At 39.6% G+C, this 21966-nt stretch overlaps 1 protein-coding gene across 5 annotated transcripts in view; it reads left to right on the top strand.

Annotated features, from left to right (window-relative positions):
- CDH8 (cadherin 8) overlaps positions 1–21966 on the top strand; it is a 251091-nt gene that overhangs the window by 93255 nt on the left and 135870 nt on the right. For all 5 annotated transcript variants that reach the window (XM_019505529.1, XM_019505530.1, XM_019505526.1 and 2 more), the window contains one exon: positions 7075–7369. In XM_019505529.1, the coding sequence (XP_019361074.1) occupies positions 7075–7369 (295 nt within the window). The remainder of the gene's footprint in view (positions 1–7074; positions 7370–21966) is intronic.

Below are 21966 nucleotides of genomic sequence, written 5' to 3'. Positions count from 1 at the left end.
TCTTTTGTTTTAATTGTGGAAGAACATGGATTTTGGGGTATTTTTAAATAGTGAATTTGGGATTTTTTTATGAGAGATTTTGGAGTTTTTAAATAGGGAACACCAGTATTTCTGCTAGTGAGACAAGTGGCAGGACCCAGGCAGAGGTGCCTGCTCAGGGCTGCCACCTGGACCCCAGCTGGAGGTAGCTGACCTCCTGGCCACAATTCCTGGCCAGTTGGGGCTAGGAGGACATGCTCTGACAGTTTAAATCAGGCCACCACATTGAGACCATCTTCCGGGTGATAGCTGCCCAGATGGCAGGGTGGTGACACACTGTAGTAGTGCCATACAAAGGCCAACTGTGCAGCCACAACCCACTGGCAGCTGGCCCAGAGGTGCAGATGCCTCTGCTGCCGCCATGCAGTCCCCATCTGGGTTTGGCAGGTGCACAGCCTTGGGGCCATGTGCTGTTGCAGGTGGCAGCAGGTCATAGCCAGGCAGCAGCCCTCACTGCCAGATAGCTGTCGTGGATAGAGGGTGCAGGGAACTCTCAGTTAGAGCTGCTGCAGCAGTCCAGCTGGCATAAAGGGTTGTGTCCTCAGATACCAGTTGCCGAGCCCCAGAAGCTCCTGTCTATTTGTATCATTCAGGTATCATGGGCCCTAAGGCTCACCTGGATAACTAATGGCCCCTAATGTATGGGGCCAATGGGTGAATGATGCAACAAAATTCTGGGAACAAAGCCAAAAAACAGGACAGGAGTAACATAAGGGACAAAGGGTCAAAACGTGAAAATGCGTGCTCCTGAGGGGGATACCGAGCAGAGTCCTCTGGGCCGCACCCACTGGTCCTCAAAGTCATCTAGGGAGCTGGTGGATGCCTCCCAGTGGTGCTCCACCCAGAAATGTGTGCAAATCAGTGCCTGGAATGCAACCCCACAGTCCTTGGGCACCTTCCCGGCCACAGCCTCCTTCCTGCTCACCTGCTCATGTACAGGGCCCAGTTGGCCAGAGCCAGGAGGAGGTTGACCAGGAGGTCCTGGGACTTGGTGGGGCTGTGGAAGGAGTGTCCAAAAATAAAAAGATGGGGGGCGAAGTTCATCCAGAACCTCAGGAGGAGGTTCTGGAGGTGGTGGGGCTGCAGCCTGGCACACTCCAGCATCATGTGCACCAGGGAGGGTCTCCCTCTGTCCACGGAAGGGGCAGGAGACAGGGGTGTCTGTAAAGCTCACCACATGCATGTCTGTGGCGATGGCTCCATGGAGGAATCCAGCTGAAGTCCTCAGTTGCTCGTGGGATGAGGGTAGAGTACAGGCTCAGTCACTGGAGTGCCCCAGGAGCTCCTGTCTTTTTGTATCTTCCGGTGGACAGAAGCTCCTGAGAGCAAGTAGTCCTGAGCTGCTTGCCAGGGCTGGTTTTTATCCTGCTGGGGCCAGCACAGGTGCTGACCCCAGACTTTACCTCCCCCTGGCTGCAGATCTGGGAGGGGCAAGGCAGGGTTATTTTGCCCCAAGTGACACAGCTTGCCCCACGCCAAAGTGTATGTCCGGACACAGGTGCTGAGGCAAAAATTTGTGCTGCTCCTATTTGAGTATTTGCCTGCATGTGTGGATGTGTTCATTGTGTACAAATGAATTGCAGCCTATCTTAAGCAGTATTATAGTGAACAATCACTGAAACCTTGAGTCACTGATGAATTTATGCATCATCTGTCAGGGGTCTCAACTCATTGTTAACACAAAGAAAATTCCTTCTTTAGGTCCTCATAATTTTTATATATCTAGCAAAACCAGAAGTCACGTGGGAAGAATAGAAAAATAACTAGGAACACAGTATGAGAAAAATATTACAATTATTGGGAGCAGTGATGTATATAAATGAATGCAGGAGCCATTAAATCTTTCAGCATTTTTACAGAATGAGGTAGAGCGCCTTAGAACCCACAGAGTCTTGTTTAAATGTCCAGAAAGCTAAAGACTGTATCTGGGTTCATTAAATGAGATCTGCCTCTGAAATAAGAGATTTCCCTTGAGGATTTTCTTACAAGGCACTGAAAAGAGGAGGAAGGAAAAGTGCATTAGGATAATATTTATATATTATCTTACATATTAGGATATACACTATATAATGAGTCTCAGAAAAGTGAAAGAAATCCATGATTCAGTAGTTGGGCCCTTTAAAATATATATATACATATTGGGAACAGCCCTTGATGCTTTCACAAGGTTTGAAATGCAGATTGTGTAATTTCCTTTGAAAGAAGCGAAGGGTAATGCCTTTGTAATTATACATAGATGAATTAATTATTATCTAATGAACTCAAATAAAAACTTCATTTCATGGTGCATTCTTTTCTTTTTTTAATTAAAAATATCCAAGAGCATATTTTAATGGCCTTGGTTTTTCTCTTTGTATTATTGCTGCATTTATAGATTTTTCAGCCCCAAAATGTGGAAGCCAGGTTTATAGCTTCTGTAGTTCGTTCTCTGATGAACAGTTCAGCCCATTGTGACCTTCCTTATTTCTGAACTCATACATAAGCAGAAAGGTCACAGAAGGACAGTATATAGTGTCTTCCCCTTGACAAGTTAAGGCAGGTTAAGAGAGCCAATACCGCATCTACCCAAGAGCTGGCTAAGTTAGCTGTCTGGGAACACAAGAAAGTACATTGCACCCTCACACGTTTAATACAGCCTCAAGAACAATTCCGGTCAGACTGTTTCTGGGGCTTGTACGGCAGTATGATTACCACACACATGATTCCTAAGTATATAATCATTTTGTTCTGGATATTTGTTAGTGGTTGAAAAAAAAGTTGTTTAATATCTACAAGGTAGGAGAGGTTGATATGGGTTGAACAGTACCACTATTCCACCAGATTACCTTTTTTATTGCACAGTAGTACTTTTAAATCTCCAAGAGAGCAAGGTCTGTTTTTGTCTCTGCAATTTCTCTCTTGCATTGATTGTAATTATGCATGTTTGTAATATATGTAAGTACAAGACTATAAATATATGCTGAATATCTGAATAAGCATGTTGGCAACACTTTTAGATATGCACTCAGTATTACTGAATAATAATGTTAGTACTGTGGCTGTACATTGCGTGTGCTGTTGTTAATAATAATATTGAATCTATTGATCATCAGTTGCATTCTAACAATGAATAACAGAGGAATTGATAATTATTAGAAATTATAGTGTTCAGAAAGATCTTTGTGAATTAATTCCACCTTTCTGCATAGAGGTGATATAGCATGTAAGGCCTGAGTTGGGGGTACATAGACGACACCAGTAAAACATTACACAGGACATGTGTATCACTATTAAGATTAGGCTGTGAGGATGATGAGAGTTAGACCATGGATCTGTAGGCAACTCATTGGCAATGGGAGGGATTATAGTTGGTCCTATACAGGTGGAGGCTGTGACAAACATTCAGCCTGGCTATGGGTAGAGGGGGAGTAGATTTCCATTTCCGGGGGCTTTTTCCGAAAACCTGATTGACTGGGTGTCATTCAGGGGAAGTGAATGTCACTGTCTCTGAATAGGATTACATTTTCCTGTAAGCATGTCTTCTATTTCCTCAATCCTAATTTAGTACTTGAATATGGGGGCCATATATTGGTTTCTCCTCATTCTTGTTACATTTTTCAGAATTGTTCTGAAAAATAGGAGGTCAGTTTTCAGGCTCAAATGTAATGAATAAAGCTACAGCTGTGGAAAGTAGTTTCACATCTCCAACACTTGTGGGGCTTTTTCAGCAGAAACTCATATTCATTTATCCTCTTGATTATGTCTCTCTGTCATTCACCTAGACCCTATATAATTATGTGTTTAATGATCTTTAACCTTCACATGAACACAGCTTGCTGAAGCTTGACAATTGCCTTATATTATCATTCATGTCTCATAGAATAGAGGAAATGTTACTTGGAAAAAAACCCCTGTGCTCTCTGACTTAGAACATCACTTTAGTTTTGTGATTTGACACTGTAACTTGATGATGCTAGTTTAATCCTAAATCAAAATAATGAAATGCTTTTGAAATGTTAGCTCCTTGCTAGGTCATTCATTGTTGTGTTTCAGTATTAAAGTCTAAGCACTTTAGTGTCTTAAAAAGCTTTTTTGATCTTTCACCTTCGATATTCACTGTAAAGAGTGCATACAATGATTACAATGAATGTCACATTTGCTCTATATATTAAAGGACTAGAAAAATATAACTATCATTTTTTGGCCCACATTAATTTTGGGAAGAAAAAGTTTAGTAGATTAGCAGATAACTGACTGTAATAAATTTCAGCTTAAAGGTTATAAAATGCTTTTGCGAACTCCTACCTCTTTTAAACGTATTGTCTTTCATCTTATTGTGCCTCAGAGTTATCTTGATGTGTTCTTTTTTGAAAGCAAGGGGTTTAAATATCTTTTTTCTGCAATACACTAGTAGTAGTACAATCTAAACCAGTGTTTCACTAGTTCATAGCTACCAAACATCAAGAAAACTTACTGGGTCCATATTAATTTAGTCAAATTCTGGTTCAGGGATCAAAGTTTTCCTCATATTATTCAGGAATTCTTATATTTATGTTTGCCCTCTCCTCCTCATTATCCAAGATGAAAGAGCAGTCTTTGCTTACCTGCACACATCAGGTACTGCAGGTGCAGTGGGAAAGAATTTTGGCCCATAAGTAATTGGAAGTTCAGAATATAGGTTCTCATAATACAGCTGTGATTCAGCACGGTTTTTAAGGACGCTTAAGTCAGTTGGACAAAAGTCAGTACCTAAGTGCTTTGTTGCACTGGAGTCTGAATGCCCAAAGCTATTTTCATTAAGAAATCAGTCATACCCAAGTGAGCATGCTCAGAGAAAACCCAAGTTTTTAATGTAATATTTTTTAGGGTCTCATGTACTAAGGTCACTACTATATGGTTGATTGCCCTTCAGAGCACAGAGGGTGAAATGTGAACTGTTTTGAAATCAAAAGATAGTTTTGTTGTAGGCTTGGTGGTAGTGGTTATTTACTGTGTGTTTTATGTTAGTACCCAGGGAGAGCTAACAACAGAACTTTGCTGTGTTGGGAGCTTGTGGAGCCTGAATAGTAGACAGGCCTTGGTCTGAAGAGCCTATGATCTACGTCATTGTTTTCCAACTAGTGTGCCATGGCACAAAAGTGTGCCATCAGAAATGAGCAGGTGTGCCACAGAATTTTGCCTTGGCAATGCGCTACAACAGGTATGAGGACAGGGAATGCTGTAACAGGTGTGCCACGGAAACATTTTATTGATGTAATATAAGTGTGCCCTTGGGCTGGAAAAGTTTGGGAAACACTGATCTAAGTAAGTATGGCAAACAAAGACAGGAAAAAAAAGACATATGGGAGTTATCATGGCTTATAAATATCATTTTAGTTGCATGATTTTTAGATTGCTTAGGGTTTGGTTTAGCTGGGAAGATGTCAGCTAAATAGAAAGGCAAATTAAAGGGAGGTGGGTGAGGAGGACAGGAGAATAGAGAAAAAGGAATCGGTTATGTAGGCCATACAGCATGCAATTGAGTTGAAGTGCCAAGATGCCACACAGAATGTCTTTGTGAGAGAAATAAATTACTTGTATCTATATGCTGGGATGCTGTTTCCTCTTTATAATCCCTGATTGCCCAAAGTTCAAACTACAATATAAATGCTAGAGTCAGCTCCAGAAGACTGGAACTGATTACAGCTGTGCCCACCACATTTATTCCGACATTGAAAGATTTTTTTGGATAAGGTGCTCTTACCCTGTTGTGTAAACTGTCTTGTTGTCATGAGAGATGCAATGTAAACTGATATCTCTGAACAAATAGGTTTGATATCATTTATGCATATCAGCTGCAGGACAGGGTGGCAGCCAATACTGTGATAAGGCTTTTTCCATTTCATTGTATCTTTCTCTGAAGACCACTGCGTGATGGTTGCTAGTTGCCAGGTTATGCGAACATGAGAGCATCTTTCGTGAAGACATGCATAATATTTAATGCAAATTACACTTTTTAATTACATCTTATTCCATTTCAATTCTTAATCAATGTGTTAGAGACAAAAATAAGCATGTACATAAACTAATATACTTTTACAATAGGCTTAGTATCACTTAAAATAAATTATACATCTGTATTATATTAATTACAGCTAGTGTTGACAGTTCTGCATTTGGTACAGTAAATGGCATACTTTTCATTTGAAAATTAATTAATTGATGCATCCTGATAATTTAGGGCTCGATCCTGAGGCCACTGAAATCAGTGGAAGTCTTTCCATTAACTCCAGGGTTCAAGCCCTTAGATAGCAAAGGCTAAATCATAAAGATGTTCTGTTTTGTTTTTTCTTCTATGTTATTTCAGAGTTTTATAATTCTATCTTCTCATTTGTTGAAGCACAAAATCTAAGTTAAAAATGATTTTTTTCTGGGGAAGAAATTGTGAAGAAAAGTGTGCCCAAAGAAAATAATTGTTCTCTGTTTTTCTGGTAGGTTGTTTTCATAAAACATTCTTTCATGAAAACCCTTTGGGAACAAGGATTTAAGACTCTTTTTTTTAGTTCAGTAAAACAGCTGGGATGAAATACAGTTGTAAGATTTTTGGTGATGCTGTCAATTAAAAACATTTACTGAAAGGAAATTTGTCAAATGTGCTAAAGTAATTTTTAAACACCCATCACTTTCTGAAATAAGCTGAAAGAAATGCATAGAAGTAAGCAGCTAGATTAAAAAATATATTGTTACTAATACTTAATTTGCTCTTTGATCTAATTGGTTAAGGACATTTAGTGCACGTTCATTTTGGCTGATAATAGATCTTGAAGACATTTACATTTTAAATATATATAACATCTGCTTTTTAAATAGAAAGTCTAATTATGACTATGATTATGCTCAATTTTGATTAGTATGCATACAAATCCCTGCTCTTCTTATGTATTCAAGCTGTGATATGGATCACTGGAGCCAAGATTAAAGTACAAAAGAATCACTTGAGAGATGCATGGATGGACCAATGTGGAAGTAAATGCTCGGTATAATTTTTATCACAAAAATGCTTATTTGTCATTTTAGCTACACACGGACTTGGATCCTGGAAGCAGCAAAATCAAATACATCCTGTCAGGAGATGGAGCTGGGACAATCTTTGTGATCAATGACAAGACTGGAGATATTCATGCTATGAAACGACTTGACCGGGAGGAAAAGGCTGAGTACACACTAACAGCTCAGGCAGTCGATAGGGATACAAACAAACCTCTGGAGCCTCCTTCAGAATTTATTATTAAGGTTCAAGACATCAATGACAATGCACCAGAATTTGTTGATGGCCCATATCATGCCACTGTTCCAGAGATGTCTGTTGTGGGTATGTATGCGTACCTATTCTAAGAGCTTTGAAAAGTCATCTTTCAAAATAGGCCAGCGTGCAGATGGCAATTTGTTGATGAAGAAAAAAGAAATATTTATATCCTTTCTCTTTCTAATTTGCATTTTTTAAATCCCGTCTTGGCCAAAGCTCTGAACTGTAGTACAATAGTGTGAGTGCCCCAGTAATAAGAAAATGACTAACAGTTGTAATAAAATGTTTTTCTTTGCACAACAATACTTCAGTGGGCTATATTTATATTCTACTTACGATACTGTAGTTAGAGTATTGTTATTGAGGGGGATTTATCAAGATTTGTTCCAACATGCCATTCTAATCCTATTGATATTTTGTTGATGCTTAATTATCTCTTTCTGTATTTCATGCACAGATGTAGCACTTGCAGTATGTGGATACATACTCATTTATTTTCCTCCAAGTGCAAGTGTAATCAGCCAAAAGCATTAATATGAAAGATACTGTGTTGGGGAACTGATGGTAGGACTCTATAGAGTGGACTTAACCGATTAACTATATGATATGAAAGAAACATAGAATGGACATGTAGAGAAAGCTGAGGGAGAGGGAGGGAATGAAGAAAAGTATGTGAAGGAAAGGAAAAATAGAAAAAGACTTGAAAAATGTTTTTATTATTCATTTTGTATTTGCCTTATGTTTATTCTTATCTTTAGATCATCGTTTGTTTTTTCTGATAGATTATATTTGGTTCATTTTGCATGATTGATATGTGTTTTTTTGTGTCTACAGCTGTAACTGTTATCATGATGTACTCATACAGCTACCTGGGTACTTATAACTATACAAGGCATTTCACTTCTGGATAGCTGTAGAAAATAATATGCAAGATGTAGCTATATAAGTACATCATGATATCGCTACAAGTACCCATATAGCTATATAAGTACATCAGCTATATAAGTACTTATAAGGCAAACCTTGTCCTATTCTAGAATTCAGTGAATAATAGCTGGAAGCAAGTCTACCAAACCAGTTGGATACATTGTACGGTAATGTATAATTCAGTGTGAATGAAGGCGCCAGAATATAGTCCCCAGATGTTCCCCTATATTAAGCTGAAAATAATGTGTTTTTCAGCTATTGTTCCTCTGCTATAAGGCTGTTAAAGCAAGATGCACATAAATGCCTATTTGAAGGAGTGCCAAGCCACTATACAAACATAGTAGTGCCCTGTCAAAAATGTTTGAAAACAGTATTCTGTCCTATTACTGTTGAAAAAATTTAAACAAACAGAGGAGTGAGTTTCCAAATCTAGCAGTAACAGACCCACAAGCTCCAGCATAGTTCAAGTTGTATTTGCTTGTCAATTATAATTCTTCACAAGAGTTGAAGTCTTGGTTGTTTTGAATCACTTCTGCTAAAACTGTATGCGAGTTTTCAGCCTGAATGTCAGTTCCTTTACCAAAACACAGGTTTAATATGTTAAGCTGTTTTTAATTATACAGCAGCACTAACATAATGTGGACCTGGTTTCAGATGATATTTTTTTTTGCCAAGCTCTAGGCAAAGAAAAAAATGGCTTAATTAAATTTAAAAAAAAAAGAATAGAGGAAGGAAATTCAGGCAGTTAATCCTTATATGAACAGAGTTAGTTTAGTAATGCTACAAGGAAAACCACAGAGAAATTCAGAAAGGAAAAAAATGGTTCTTGAGCAAGGATGTTAGTGTTAAAAAATTGTACAATATACATAAAACACATGCAGCACTATATAAAGTGATTAAAACATAATTTCAACCTAAGAAACTTCCAATCTAAATAAGAAAAGACAAGTAATAGACAAAGCCCTAGTCAGCAGATCAGGTGAGGGACAATGTGGAGATTTTTGATGGCAGTCACTGAAAAGAGGTAATTATGGGGAAAAGAGAGTGAACTCAAGAGAAAGAGAGATGAGATGGGAAAAGGCAATAAAAGTTAAACGATTGGGAAAAGTTCTAGGGGAGAAAGGCAGGGCTGTGGTGGCCTAATGGAAAGAGAAGGGAAATTTGGTAGGACTGGAAAATGAAATTAGCAGCAGGGTTTCAGACCGACCAGAAGGGGAAGATCAGAGATAGGAAGACAGTGAAAGGCTTGAGTAATCTAAGCAAGTTACAACCTATATAGATGGTAGATGGGCAAGACCATTAACAGGTTCTTTTTGGTGGCTATTCGAGAAGTAACAGAAGTTGGCAAAAACTTCTGATTTGTGGAATTCCCGTCTCCACTTGTCAGGTGATACATCTTTACATCTGACCTTCCAGGCCTCTGCCTGTGTCTGCTGTTTTTTACAGTTTGGCTCATGAGCGCTTTATTTTCAAATACCGCAGGCAATTTTCAGTCCTATAACAGCAGGAAAACCTTCATGGAAATCGGTCTCAAGTCATCTCAAATGAAGGCCTGGGTGTAGAATTATTGCATCATTTGTGTTTCATTTCCATTTCATTAAAGGGTATATTTGCAGAGACTTCTACTCCATTCTGTCTTTTCAGGCAGCCTCCCCTGGGGATGTTTTCAACCTATGACTCCAAAGAAGCACCACTGCATGCCACCATTCTTTCCTTGCAGTACAAAACTTAATTATTACTGCTACTCTTAAACCCAAAGCCTCTGTCCCATTGCATTAGTTGAGTCATAAATGTCATAAACAGCTGTTAAATCAGAGCAGCATACACAGTCATTCGTGCCTCTTCACCTCTGCTATGACTAAAATGCAATGCTGACAGCTTGAAAATGAGATTGTTTACTGTTTTACCAATGTTGTTGTTACTGCTTCTGCTGCTCTCCTTCATCTTTTAAACCAATTGGAAGCTATATCAAGACCTGTAGTAAATATAAGTTCTTTTAACTTTCTCTAGACATCATTATGTCGTATTTTAAATCAGTCTTATTTTGGGACCTCATGCTTCTAGAAGGATGTGGACAGGTGGGAGTCTAGGAGAAAGCTACAAAAATGAGTAGAAGCCTGGGAAGCATGACCTGTAAGGAAAGGCTGAAAGAATTAGGATTATTTAGTTTGGTGAAGAGGCAACTGAGGTGGGATTTGATGACAGTCTTCAAATACCTGAAGGGTGATTATATAGAGGCTGGAGATAGACTGTGCTCTGTGGCCACAGAGCACAAGACTAGAGGCAATGGACTCAAGGTACAGCAGAAGACATTTAGGTTGGAGCCTGGGAGGAGCTTTCTGATTGAGAAGGCGGTGAAGCATTGGAACAGCATACTTTGAGAAGTTGTGAAATCTTCATTTCTGGACATTTTCAAGGGCAGGGTAGACAGATACTTGGGCTGTGATGGTTTTTGTCAGGGATGATCCTACCCAGATTAGGGAGCTGGACTAGATGACTTCCCAAGGTCCCTTCTAACTTTACAATCCTGTAATCCAATAATCTACTAAGAGTTAGGAGAGAAAGAGACTTCATGCAATTAGGTGAACTGCTGTACTGGGCTATCAGTATTTCACTTCCATTATCTACTTACTTCCCTATAAGAGATCTCCAGCCTCATTTTAGTCTTGACGCTTTCCACTAAGACGATTCTTATTAGACTTTGTTTTGTTCAGGACAGGTCAACACTTAATTGAAAACATTCTTTCCTTAGACTGCTATAACAAATCAAAATGTTCTGGGACTGGAGAGCCTTGTGATATGTGTTCTTATGCAATGAAGATGCTGTACAAGGCATTTCATTTCTGGATAGCTGCAGAAAGTAATATGCAAGATGCAGGTGAATACATTTATCTCTCAGAATTGCACAACCAAAATGTCATTCTTCATTGAGATCCCAGCATAGTGTAGCTTCTCTGACAGATAATATATGCAGCTGATATATCCTATACTGGTGCTAATACATTTCTTGTTTGCCAGCATTGTACAAAACATACAGGAAAACAAAATTGCAGTCTCAAGGTATTTACCATATACATTATACAAGGATACAGTCAGTATATACTCTTGTACATGCCTGTGTAGCTCATAGATAATACACAGTGCATGTGGGGAAGCTGGTGTTTTATAGATACAAATATACCAGTGCTCATATAAACAGTATATAAACATGCAGTTATAAATATAATCTAGTATGTATAGGTGTTATATGGATGAAAGCTGGAAAATCCTGTTTCCTTACAAAGACTGGAGAGATAGATTTGCAATGTTTTCCTCCTGCTACATAGATTCAAGACGATGAATATTGTAATGTGTTATCTCCTGCAGGAATAATGTTCACTTTTCAGCAGTCTTCACTGAACACACACCCACATACACGCTGGATGGTGTGTACAGTCACTGTATTCAGAGATATTTTGAAATCATTTATGTCTCTTTATGAGAGAACACTATGTTCCAGGAAAAATAAAAGTCTTGAGAAATGCACAACATTTCCCCCCTTATTTCAGTCTCCCAGCTCCTCCTCATGACACAATAATCTCCCATGTTGTACACTCCAATATTATCCCCACAAAAGTACAAAAGTGCTTGTGAAGACTAGTAAAGTCACTCAAACAGAATGACGAACTCCCTCTTTGCTCAGGCAGAACATTCTGTACTGCTTTAACACAGCTACAATTTCTTGATGGACCAGAGTCTGATAAGCAGAGTATACATCAAATTTGTGACACCATATGGTGGTGGAGCTGCTAAGAGCAGTGCACTTGAAAGTCAGAAATAACCAGCTTTCAAAAGCTTTTAAAATGCATTCTGTAGAATTGCATTTAAGCTCTTTTAGACAGAAGGGAGCCAAACTTGAAAGAATCTACCCATAAAGATCCCATAAAAGAGATCCAGATAAGCATGGTAGCAGGAGAAAAGGGCAGTACCCATGTTTTCTTTAAATGTATCCGTGAACAAGAATCATAGACTGCTAGGGTTGGAAGGGACCTCAGGAGAGTTGGCAGGATCACCCTTAACTAAACCATCCCAGACAAGTGTTTGCCAAACCTGCTTTTAAAAGCACCCAAGGATGGAGATTCCACAACCTCCTGGGTAGCCTGTTCACATTCTTTACTACCCTCATGTTGGCACTGGATTTATGACGCAGATACTAGGGCTGTGCAAAATGGCACCATTTCATTTTGACTTCGGTTTTGACATTTCAATGGAACAGTGTTTCATTTTGAATTTCGTTTAGTTTTGAAGCGCTGTTCTGTTTCGTTTCGTTGAAACTGTTTCAATGTTTTGCCCATAAGCTATAATGGGGAAGCACGAAACTGCCTATAGCTTTGTCATTTCTTGGCAGATTTAAGTGAAAAGAGCAGAGATAGTAGCCCCTTCCAAGGGCATGAAGTCTGCCAAGTTTCAAGAAGATAGGTATAGAGGTTTCTGGGAAACTGCACCTCAAGCTGCTTACAAGCAAAACTCATGTCATGTGTGTTTGTTAAGGCACAGCAGGGTAAAAACTGCAGGGATGGTATCCCGTTTTATGGCCATGAAGCCTGCCATATTTTAAGGAGATTGATGCAGGGGTTGCTGGGAAACTGCACCTGAAACTGCTGACAAGCAAAACTCAAGACGTGTGACTGTGTGTGTGTTAAGGAGCAGCAGAGTGAAAACTGCAGGCATGGTAGCCCCTGCTGAGGCCATGAAGCCTGCCAAGTTTCAAGGAGATAGGTGCAGGGCTTTCTGGGAAACTACACCTCAAGCTGATGACCAGCAAAACTCGTGACAAATGTGACTAAATGTGTGTGTTAAGGCATAGCTGTTTTTCCATCCCTATCCCACAGCATTGGGATTGGAAAGGACCTCAGGTCCTCAGTCACTGGCTAGCTACACATGTCAATATTAGAGCAGTCCTTCCCCCCTATCCTCCTCCCTCTCCTTAATGTCTGTTTCCCTGCAAGCAAACCCAGCTTCGAAACTCGAAATGTTTAGAAACGTTTGAAATGTTTTGACTGCCCTTGTTTTGTTCTGAGGCTGCTTTGAAGCCTTTTGTTTAATTTTGATTTTGCTGGTTTGAGCTTGAAACGAGTTGAAACAGCATCAAAATGAAACACCTAGCAAAATTTCACAGAGCCCTACCAGATACCTTGTTCCAGGCAGACCCAAACCCTCACACCAAGCGTGACCTCTCCATTTAATAATAGGTGAATTTTATTGGACAGTGATAGCAGATAAGATTAATACAGTCCTTGAGCTATGATCAGGGTCAAAGTCGATCTGGCCAGTACACAAGCTTCGCCCTGAGGTTCTCTCTTGAGAGTCAGATGTCAGCAGCCTGGAGGTCAAAGGCTGAGGTCCACCCCCTGTAATGGAATGGGTGAGATGGGCTGGTGGTGGGCTCTGTCCATAGTGGCCTGGGGTTCCCCTCTCATGGACCTTTGCTGCTCTGAAATCCCTCCTTTTGTATTTTTTCTTCCCTCTGATGACTCTTCATCTCTGGGCATCATTGATTGGTTTCCCTGTGGTTGTCAGACTATCCACATTCTGTCCTGTCAGATCGTATGCACACATCCTAATTTGGGTTTTTACCGGTCTCTCCTAATTTGGTCCATCTACCAAAACAGGAAATCCCAAGGGCTCTGCAGCTAGTCACTGTGACCTGCAGAGTCCCTTATCTCTGTTATGGAACTGTACGTGTCTTCAATTTCCCAGCTTGTGTGTCTGCTGCTGCTTGTCTGTGTCAGACACAGTGGGCCTTGAAGGAAACTTGTCACAAACAGGCTTTTAGAAATCAGTTAACCCTTGCCATTGCCCTTGACCATTGCTCTAATACAATATCTCCTTTACCTACAAGCCAATTCCCAAAAGCAAACCTCTAAATACTATTTTCTAGCCATTATGTCATAGCAAGAAGTGTCGTCTTAATATCCAACCAAAAGTTTCGTTGCTGCAATTTAAGACCGGTGTTCCTTGTGTTGTTCCGTGCAGCCACAGAAAATAGTCTCCATCTTCCGCATAACTGCCTTTCAGGTATTTGAAGATTGTTATATCCCCCTCTGTTTTCTCTTTTCCTGATCAATTAATCCTAGTTTTTTCAGCCTGTCCTCATACGTCATGTTTCCCAACCCTCTAATCATTTTGTTACAGTCTGCCAGACTCTTCCAATTTTTTTCCACTTCTTTCTTAAAGTGAGGTTCCCAAAACTGGACTCAGTATTCCAGGTGAAACCTCACAAGTGAAAAATAGAGCAGGAGTACAACTTCCCTTGATTTGCAAGCGATGCTTCTATTAATACAATCCACTAAACTATTGGTCTGTTTGCAAGAAAACTGTTGTTTCATGGTCCATTGTGACCTCCAAATCCGCCTCCCCCTCCTTTTTTTTTTTTTTTTTTTTTTTTTTTTTTTAGTATTGCAGCCTAGACGATCATTCCCCAGTCTGTATTGCCCAGTCTCCCAAAGAACTAGTATTCCTTGCATAACAGCAGATGAGATTACCATACTGAATGGGAGAGTGAGTGACTTAGCTTAAAAAATTAAGAATGGCTATAATAAACTGAACTAATACCATATGTTTCCTGGAATGTATTGAAGGGATGCTGCAAGTATGGTTACTGGCACTGAATTGGATGCTTTCAAATATTGTATTTTCAGGAACACCATTCAGGGTTGGAGTTATCAACTAAATTTAATAGAACTTTTTTGCAAGACCTCAAGAATGCTAAGAGTTTGGGGGTTATATTAGGGGGAAATATTTTAGAATAATTTAACTTGTCTTCATTAAAAATAGGTTTACTAGAAAATAGTTCGGAATTCAGTTTAGCGGGAGTTTAATTTCATAAAGCTATACCGTTTCATCAAAATAAGTCCTTGGTTGCCTCGTGAAGCAGGAGTCACTGCAATAACTTCAATGACTCTATTATTAACATATACGAAACAGACATGTTTCATGTAGGTATTCATTCATACAAAGAGCACACAGTGTGTGCTTTTTCCCTTTCTCCCGTAGATATTAATTCTATTCCAGTTATGAAATGTTTGAAAAGGGAACATAATCACTGAATGTGTCACAAACATGCCAATTCTGCAATAAACAGTGATAGAGTGACCTGGCAAGTTGGTAAGTTGTGATAAAACCCCCAAGATGTAACACTATCAAGTCCTACCACACTATTGTGCCCCCTGCCCCCGCCCCGTACTCATTGATTTTTAAGGCACTGTGCATGACTGTTAAATCAATGATAGTCTGTCACAAAAAATGTTGACTAAAAGGGCTATATTACTAGGGTCAACTACAAATTAACCCAAAGGGTAAACTCAAAGGTAGTGCAGAAGTTCAGAAAAAAAAAGTAGCAGATGTTGTAAAATATGGCTACAATGTAACAGGTGTTAGAACATGTGTATCATCGTTTTCTCTTGTTCCACTACTTGTTCATCTTCATGAACTCTGTGACTGAGGAGCATTTTACATATGAGATATATTTGAGATATGGATGGTATAGATAGATATAAAAATATAGATATCTATCTATATTCAATATAGATATGAAGGGATGAAAGTAAGATAGGCAATAAAGATGAAAAGGATGTGGGGTGATAGCATGAAGGGATGTGAGAATCAGACGGGATAGAATAATTAAATACACCGTTTGAATTTTGTTTGAGGTTTGAAGTAGTATACTAGCATGTGTCTTACCTTTGTAAAATTTCTGCCCTCTTACGTTTCACAGTTTCTGTAAGTTCCAGAAAGGAAAATGTCAAGGTATTTTTTATGGTTTATTAAATTATCAATACATGTTCAAGGAATTCAGATGTAGTTATGACACTGTTTCCAAGAAGTATATAATCTGAGGGCCTAGTTTTACCAATTTTTATATCACTGGGTTAACTGGCCTCGCACAGTAGCAAGCAAAGCATTCAGTGATGTAAAAGTTAGCTTACTCGTGTGAATAGTCACATTGACTTCATGGGAGCTGCAAAAAACAGTGCGGCTATTCACAGCAGTTATAACTGCTGGGTAGCAAGTGTTTGCAGGATCAAGTCCTTAAGTATCAGCTTTGATCTCAACATCAGTGTGAACCTTTCTGTTTATATCAGTAGATATAGAATCAAGCCCTACATTCATTATACCAGGATTTGGGTGAATAATTGTAATGATTCATTAGGTAAAAAATGCTTCTTTCTCTGGTTGTGAATTGTCTGCAATCCCTTGAATGTATTTGTTCTTCTTGGAGGATATCAGCAGTGGTGGCAGTCGCTTGGTTCAAGGTTGATCCCTACCATGGCTCATTGATGGATCTTGCAGTGACTTAAGAGTCCACTCCTTGAGCAACAGATCTGTCCCCAGAAGGTGCAGGTCTTTCCACAGGCTGTAGGCCAGGATTTCTCTTCTGGTCTTTCCTCTGCTGTCTCTTATCTGCTTTAAGGGTAAGACACTTTACCTCAAAGTGGGCTATCACTTGGTTGAGATTGCGATGCCATTGAGGTCTCTTAGCAGTCAGACTCCTCCCAGCTCTTGATGTTGCTCCTGTTTCATCAAGGTATGCCTTCAGATCATTGGAGGATATATTGTTTTACTTGCATGCAGCCCAGAGTAAAAGGCAGAACAGAGCCAAACCATGCTTGGGAGGAGTTTTGGGAGACATGCTTTCTGCAGCTCTTTCAAATACAGGGAAACAGCTAAAGCTACACCTTTGATCGTGTCTTGTTTCCCCTTCATACTGATCATGTTCCATAGATTAGAGCAGGGTTTTTCAACCTTTTTAAAGGAGTGTACCCCTTTTGATGGGTACCCCTTCTAGAGTGTACCCCCTTCCAGATGTGGGGGGAGGCTGACAGCTAGCTAGATATGAAGTTGGTGGCATCTGCATTGCAGAGTAGTGGTGTGCAGTGGCACAGAGTGGTGAATGGCAGTGGTGGGGGGCAGGGAGCTCAGCTGCCGCCATTGCTGCAATCCACCACTTGGCACGACCATCGTGCGCTGCTTCCGTGTGCCACAATGCGTACCCCTGGTGGACACCCCCTGGACTAGAGAGAAGGTCATGGCTACATAGCCCTTGTGTCCTGGCACAATACATCAACTTCATTTCTAGAAATCCTGTTTATGTAGTTTCTCGGTCCTGTGTCCCCATGTAAGGGTCTCTCAGAATCTATCCCAGAAGCATTTTATAAATGATTCTTGTCTCCAGATCAATCTCAAAGAACTTTCTTGTCTCCAGATCAATCTCAAAGAACTTTGTTTCCAGTATTCTGCTTTGGAAATTCAACTTCTGATAATTAGTTTTACTAGTAGACATAGGTCACACTATATTATTTCTGTTATTTGATTATGTGAATTTAAATTTTTCCTCATGTTTTAGGTCAAAATGTTCATTTACTGAACAAAGAGATTTTCTAAACTTCTCCAACATTCCAAATTTTGAAGAAAAACCAAAGTGGAACAAAATAGGCTTATTCTTTTTTCAAACAGGCCATCCTGTTTTTTGTACAGCTGTGCTTGTGAGTCCCTATCATTTGGCCAAAGTCTATATGAAAAGACAGGTGGGGGTAAGACATGACTCATTACTTGTAACCAAGGCACTGCTAAGACCCATAGAGCAACAGACCTGACTCTGCTCTTTGTTTCCAAATTCTGGAAAATTTTAACAATCAATAGATGCAAGTTACTTCATCTGAAATTTATCATAAATCAGAAAAAATAAATTGACCATGGTGATATTCTTCTTTGAATTTATATTAGCATAATCTGCATCTATAGCATCTTCAGCAATCCTTCGCAGTCAAGGATGATTGTTTTCCGTGATTGTCTTAGCTGTGGGTCTGAAGATGGCTGATGAGGCCAATCTGGGATTGACAGACACTGTTGGAACTTGTCCATGTATTTTCTTGTGGGTTGGGGTGGCTCTGGATTCTTGCAGTTTCTCCTGCTCCCAATTTTTTGTCTCCTATTGTAAGGTTTCAAAATACTGAGATCCTTCCTCAGTACAGCAGACTCTTCCTCCATTTATGGTGGCTGTTGGTGGTAGTCCACCACTTGATATCGATGTTACATTTTTCAAGTTGGCCTTGAAGACATTCTTGAAGCATTTTCTCTGCCTTCCACATGAGAATATGCCTTGACTGAGCTGGGAAGATAAAGTTTGCTTCAGGAGTCTGGAGTTAGACATCTGGATGATATGGCTGGCTCAGCAAAGTTGATGTCTGATGAGCATTACCTTTATGCTGGTGGTGTTTCCTTGCGAGAGAACACTAACGTTGGTGCATCTAATTTGAAGGATCTTCTGCAGGGAACATTGATGGTACTTCTTCAGCGACTTGAGGTATCTCCTGTACATTAGCCACATCTCAGCTCCATACAGTAAGGTGGGGATCACAACTGTTTGATAAACCATGAGCTTAGTTTCAGTAATTTAGCCATCTTCAAACACCCGTTTCCTCAGGTGGCCAAAGGCTGCACTTGCACTTTTAAGGTGATGTTGGATTTCTTCGTTGTTGCCAGCTTTCTGTGAGAGAGAGTTTCGAAGGTACAGGAAATACTCAACATCCTCCAGAATCTTACTGTAAATCTGTATTACCAGAGCTGAGGACTGCTCATTAAGTGGTTGTTGATGGAAGACCTTAGTCTCCTGAATGTTAAGCATCAGTCTGTACAGCATTCATAACTTTCTCCCATCTCAAAAGAGATGGACCTTTGAGGCAATTACTTTCTCAACAGACTCCAGAGGTCATAATTAAGAATTGGATCCTAATTTTTCAGGTCAGGACTGTCTGTGATCCACACTCTTGAAATTCAGGAAAAAGAGATTTGTACCCAAATCAAAATCCTATTTTATGACTCTGGTCCATATTTATTGTCTGTTCTTTAGAATCGGTATTTCTTTCTTTGTTTGGCTGCTGAATCTGCAACACTTAATGCTTCCCCCTGAATACAGATCTGCTGTCGCCTGTGGAGCTGTTGTCAATAGTACTTTCCATGAATCAGCCTGTACAGGATGGCTCGCTGGATGATTTGAGTGTACCCTTTCCCTGGAGCCCAAATGGTCTTTGCTGCCATATGCTTACTTTGCTGGCCTGAGGGAGCAAGAGTTCTAAATCTGCATGTATAACCTGACTTGTACTTGCTGGCATTACTAGCCTTTGTCAAAGATGCACACTTCAAACAAAGAAACCACAGCACTGAAGCTGCAAGGTTGTGCCAGCTATCTTACCTTTTTATAAATTAATGAATTACTCATGCACTAATTTATTGCATGTGTTGCACTTTATTGCACTTACTGCACTTATTTACTTTGAGGCACACTTCCTGAAACTTCCTTGGTTACTCACTAAACATTTTTGTCCCTCCTTTTGGAAATATAACTCCACAGTGATCATCCAATTTTACTTTCTTTGCCTGGGGACCTTCCAGTTCCATAGCTTAATAGTCCTGTATAAAATAGGCAATTCACCTTGCTTTGAGTGAACGCAGATGAAATAGTCAACTGATTAGACAAATGCCATCTTTCAGACAGTCCTGAACAAAAGAATAGGTATTTCCCTGTTCACCCACAAATACTATTAATGTTGCACAGGAGCAGTGATATCTAAAGGGAGAATGGAAGTAACATCTAAAAGAAAAGAAAAGAGAATTCTTTTAAAGCAAATGTAAAATATGCTGAACCCCCTGTACTGCTGCCTGTGATGTTACAGACTGTATTCTAATCCTAACAAACAGTCACCCTTGGGATTTATAAAGCAGTACCTGCAGGCTCACTAAAGGCACCATCTTATAAGTTGTAGCCAGAAAGAACTGCCATCCTTAAAACTAAAAAGACAGTGTCCCTTCGTATTACATTCATATGAGCTATACAGTAGGTAACATCAGCAAGGACAATTGCCAGAGAGACATCTATATCTATAGATATAAATATCTATTTCTGTATAGAATATTTCACTTTTGGTAAGATCACACTGAAGAAGAGAAGCCCCACAGTTTTAAAACAATTAGTTTATGTGCCTAAAACTGTAAAATATGCAGCTTATTAGATTTCACAACCATGCTTTCTATAGCCCTCATTATACAGTTGTAAAATGCTGAGGGCTGCCAGCTTGTTCTATTGTCTATGTGCTGTGCAGAAGACAGTTTTCTCCTATGCATAGCAAGCACCTTCCAGACTTTTAGAGCTCCAAATTTACATACAATATATTTTTTTTCATTTGCTTCACATTACAGAGGCTCATTAGAATGACACATGAGCAATCTGAAAACATTGTCATGTCCCAGTGCATGTTCTGGGTATTCAATTTTTCAAAAAAAGTTTTTGACTTGTGCCTGGCTTTTTTTTTTGTCATTATATTATTTTTTGGCAACATTTCATTAGCTATCTAAACTGTTTACACAACAGGGTACTAAAATGCAATATATTTTCAAGTTTTGAAACGGCAACCTAAATTCTACTTACATTTGTATGAAACTATCATAACCCCTTTGTGATAAATACCTACTAGTAGCAGAATCCTGCTTGTAGAGATGTGAAAAGATTCTGGCCCAAAACATACTTAAAAAAAAAAAAAAAACCTAGGAAAGTAAGGCATATGTCTAAAATGCTGAGTTGTTGAGATACTCTCCTTAAACCAGAGGCAAAGCGCGGCCTGTGGGCCAGATGCAGCCCACCAAGCCATTCTATCGAGTCCACAGGGCCCCTAAAAAATTTAGAAAATTAATATTTATCTGCCCCTGGCTGCCTGTCATGCGGCCCTCAATGGCTTGCCAAAACTCAGTAAGCGGCCCTCCACTGGAAGTAATTGCCCGTCCCTGCCTCACACCTATGTTCAGGACCTAGAACTGAGCAGTGAGAATTTACTTTTGGATTTTAAATTCTTTGGGGCAGCCAGTCGTCCTGTGATACTTTCAGCATGAAATTTCTGTCAAAATCCCAGAGTAGTCTTTTTGTCTCATGTATATTTTAAATTAGTTTAGAAATGAAAGAACATGACAAGCGTCAGTTGTGGAATGTCTGCACTTTATGGAAAATATATACCATTTGGGTGTATGTGTACACATAACTACAGTCACAGCAAGCATCTCTTTTAAAATCATAATAGCACCACATACAGATATATTACTCAGAGTCATATAAATTGCAACTGGAAGTACTACCTCATTAGTTCATCTCTCCCTCTTTATGGGATTTTCCTTTAGATTATATTATCCAGTACTATGTGCAGTAGTGTGAACTCTTTCAAGTGATGAGGATTCTGCTATTTTCCTTGGGGAACCATTCCTCATTCGATTAGATCTCATTGTGAGGAAGTTCTTTTTCTGCCAGTTAGGCTAAATTTTCCTAATTTCAGCACATTGATCCTAGTTTTATCCCTTCTAAGAGACTGAATAATAGCTCTTCTCCAGCTGTCTAGCTGTGTACTTATATGGCCCTGACCGTATCTATATAATTCCCAGTTGTAAAGTATGTGCAGTCGTAAAGTATATTCTCTCACTTCTCCACCTGTAGAGCTATTGCAGTGCCAAATTCTGCACATAGGTTTGGCATACCCTCTTCGGTTTAAATCCCTTTTCTGGCTCCCTCCTCTCAGTTAAACCAACATAAGCTCCCTATCTTCATTTCCAAGGCCCGACATGATATATCCATACTGCATCCATCATCTGCCGTTCACTACTGAGATGTTACCTCTTACTCAGAAATGATGCCAGCCTCCACTGGACACCTGCTT

This window comes from Gavialis gangeticus, unplaced genomic scaffold (genome assembly GCF_001723915.1).
Source record: "Gavialis gangeticus isolate Ggan-Ray unplaced genomic scaffold, GavGan_comp1, whole genome shotgun sequence".
Lineage (NCBI taxonomy): Eukaryota > Metazoa > Chordata > Crocodylia > Gavialidae > Gavialis > Gavialis gangeticus.
Note: the sequence above shows the minus strand (reverse complement) of the source record. Positions and strands in the feature narration are given on the sequence as shown.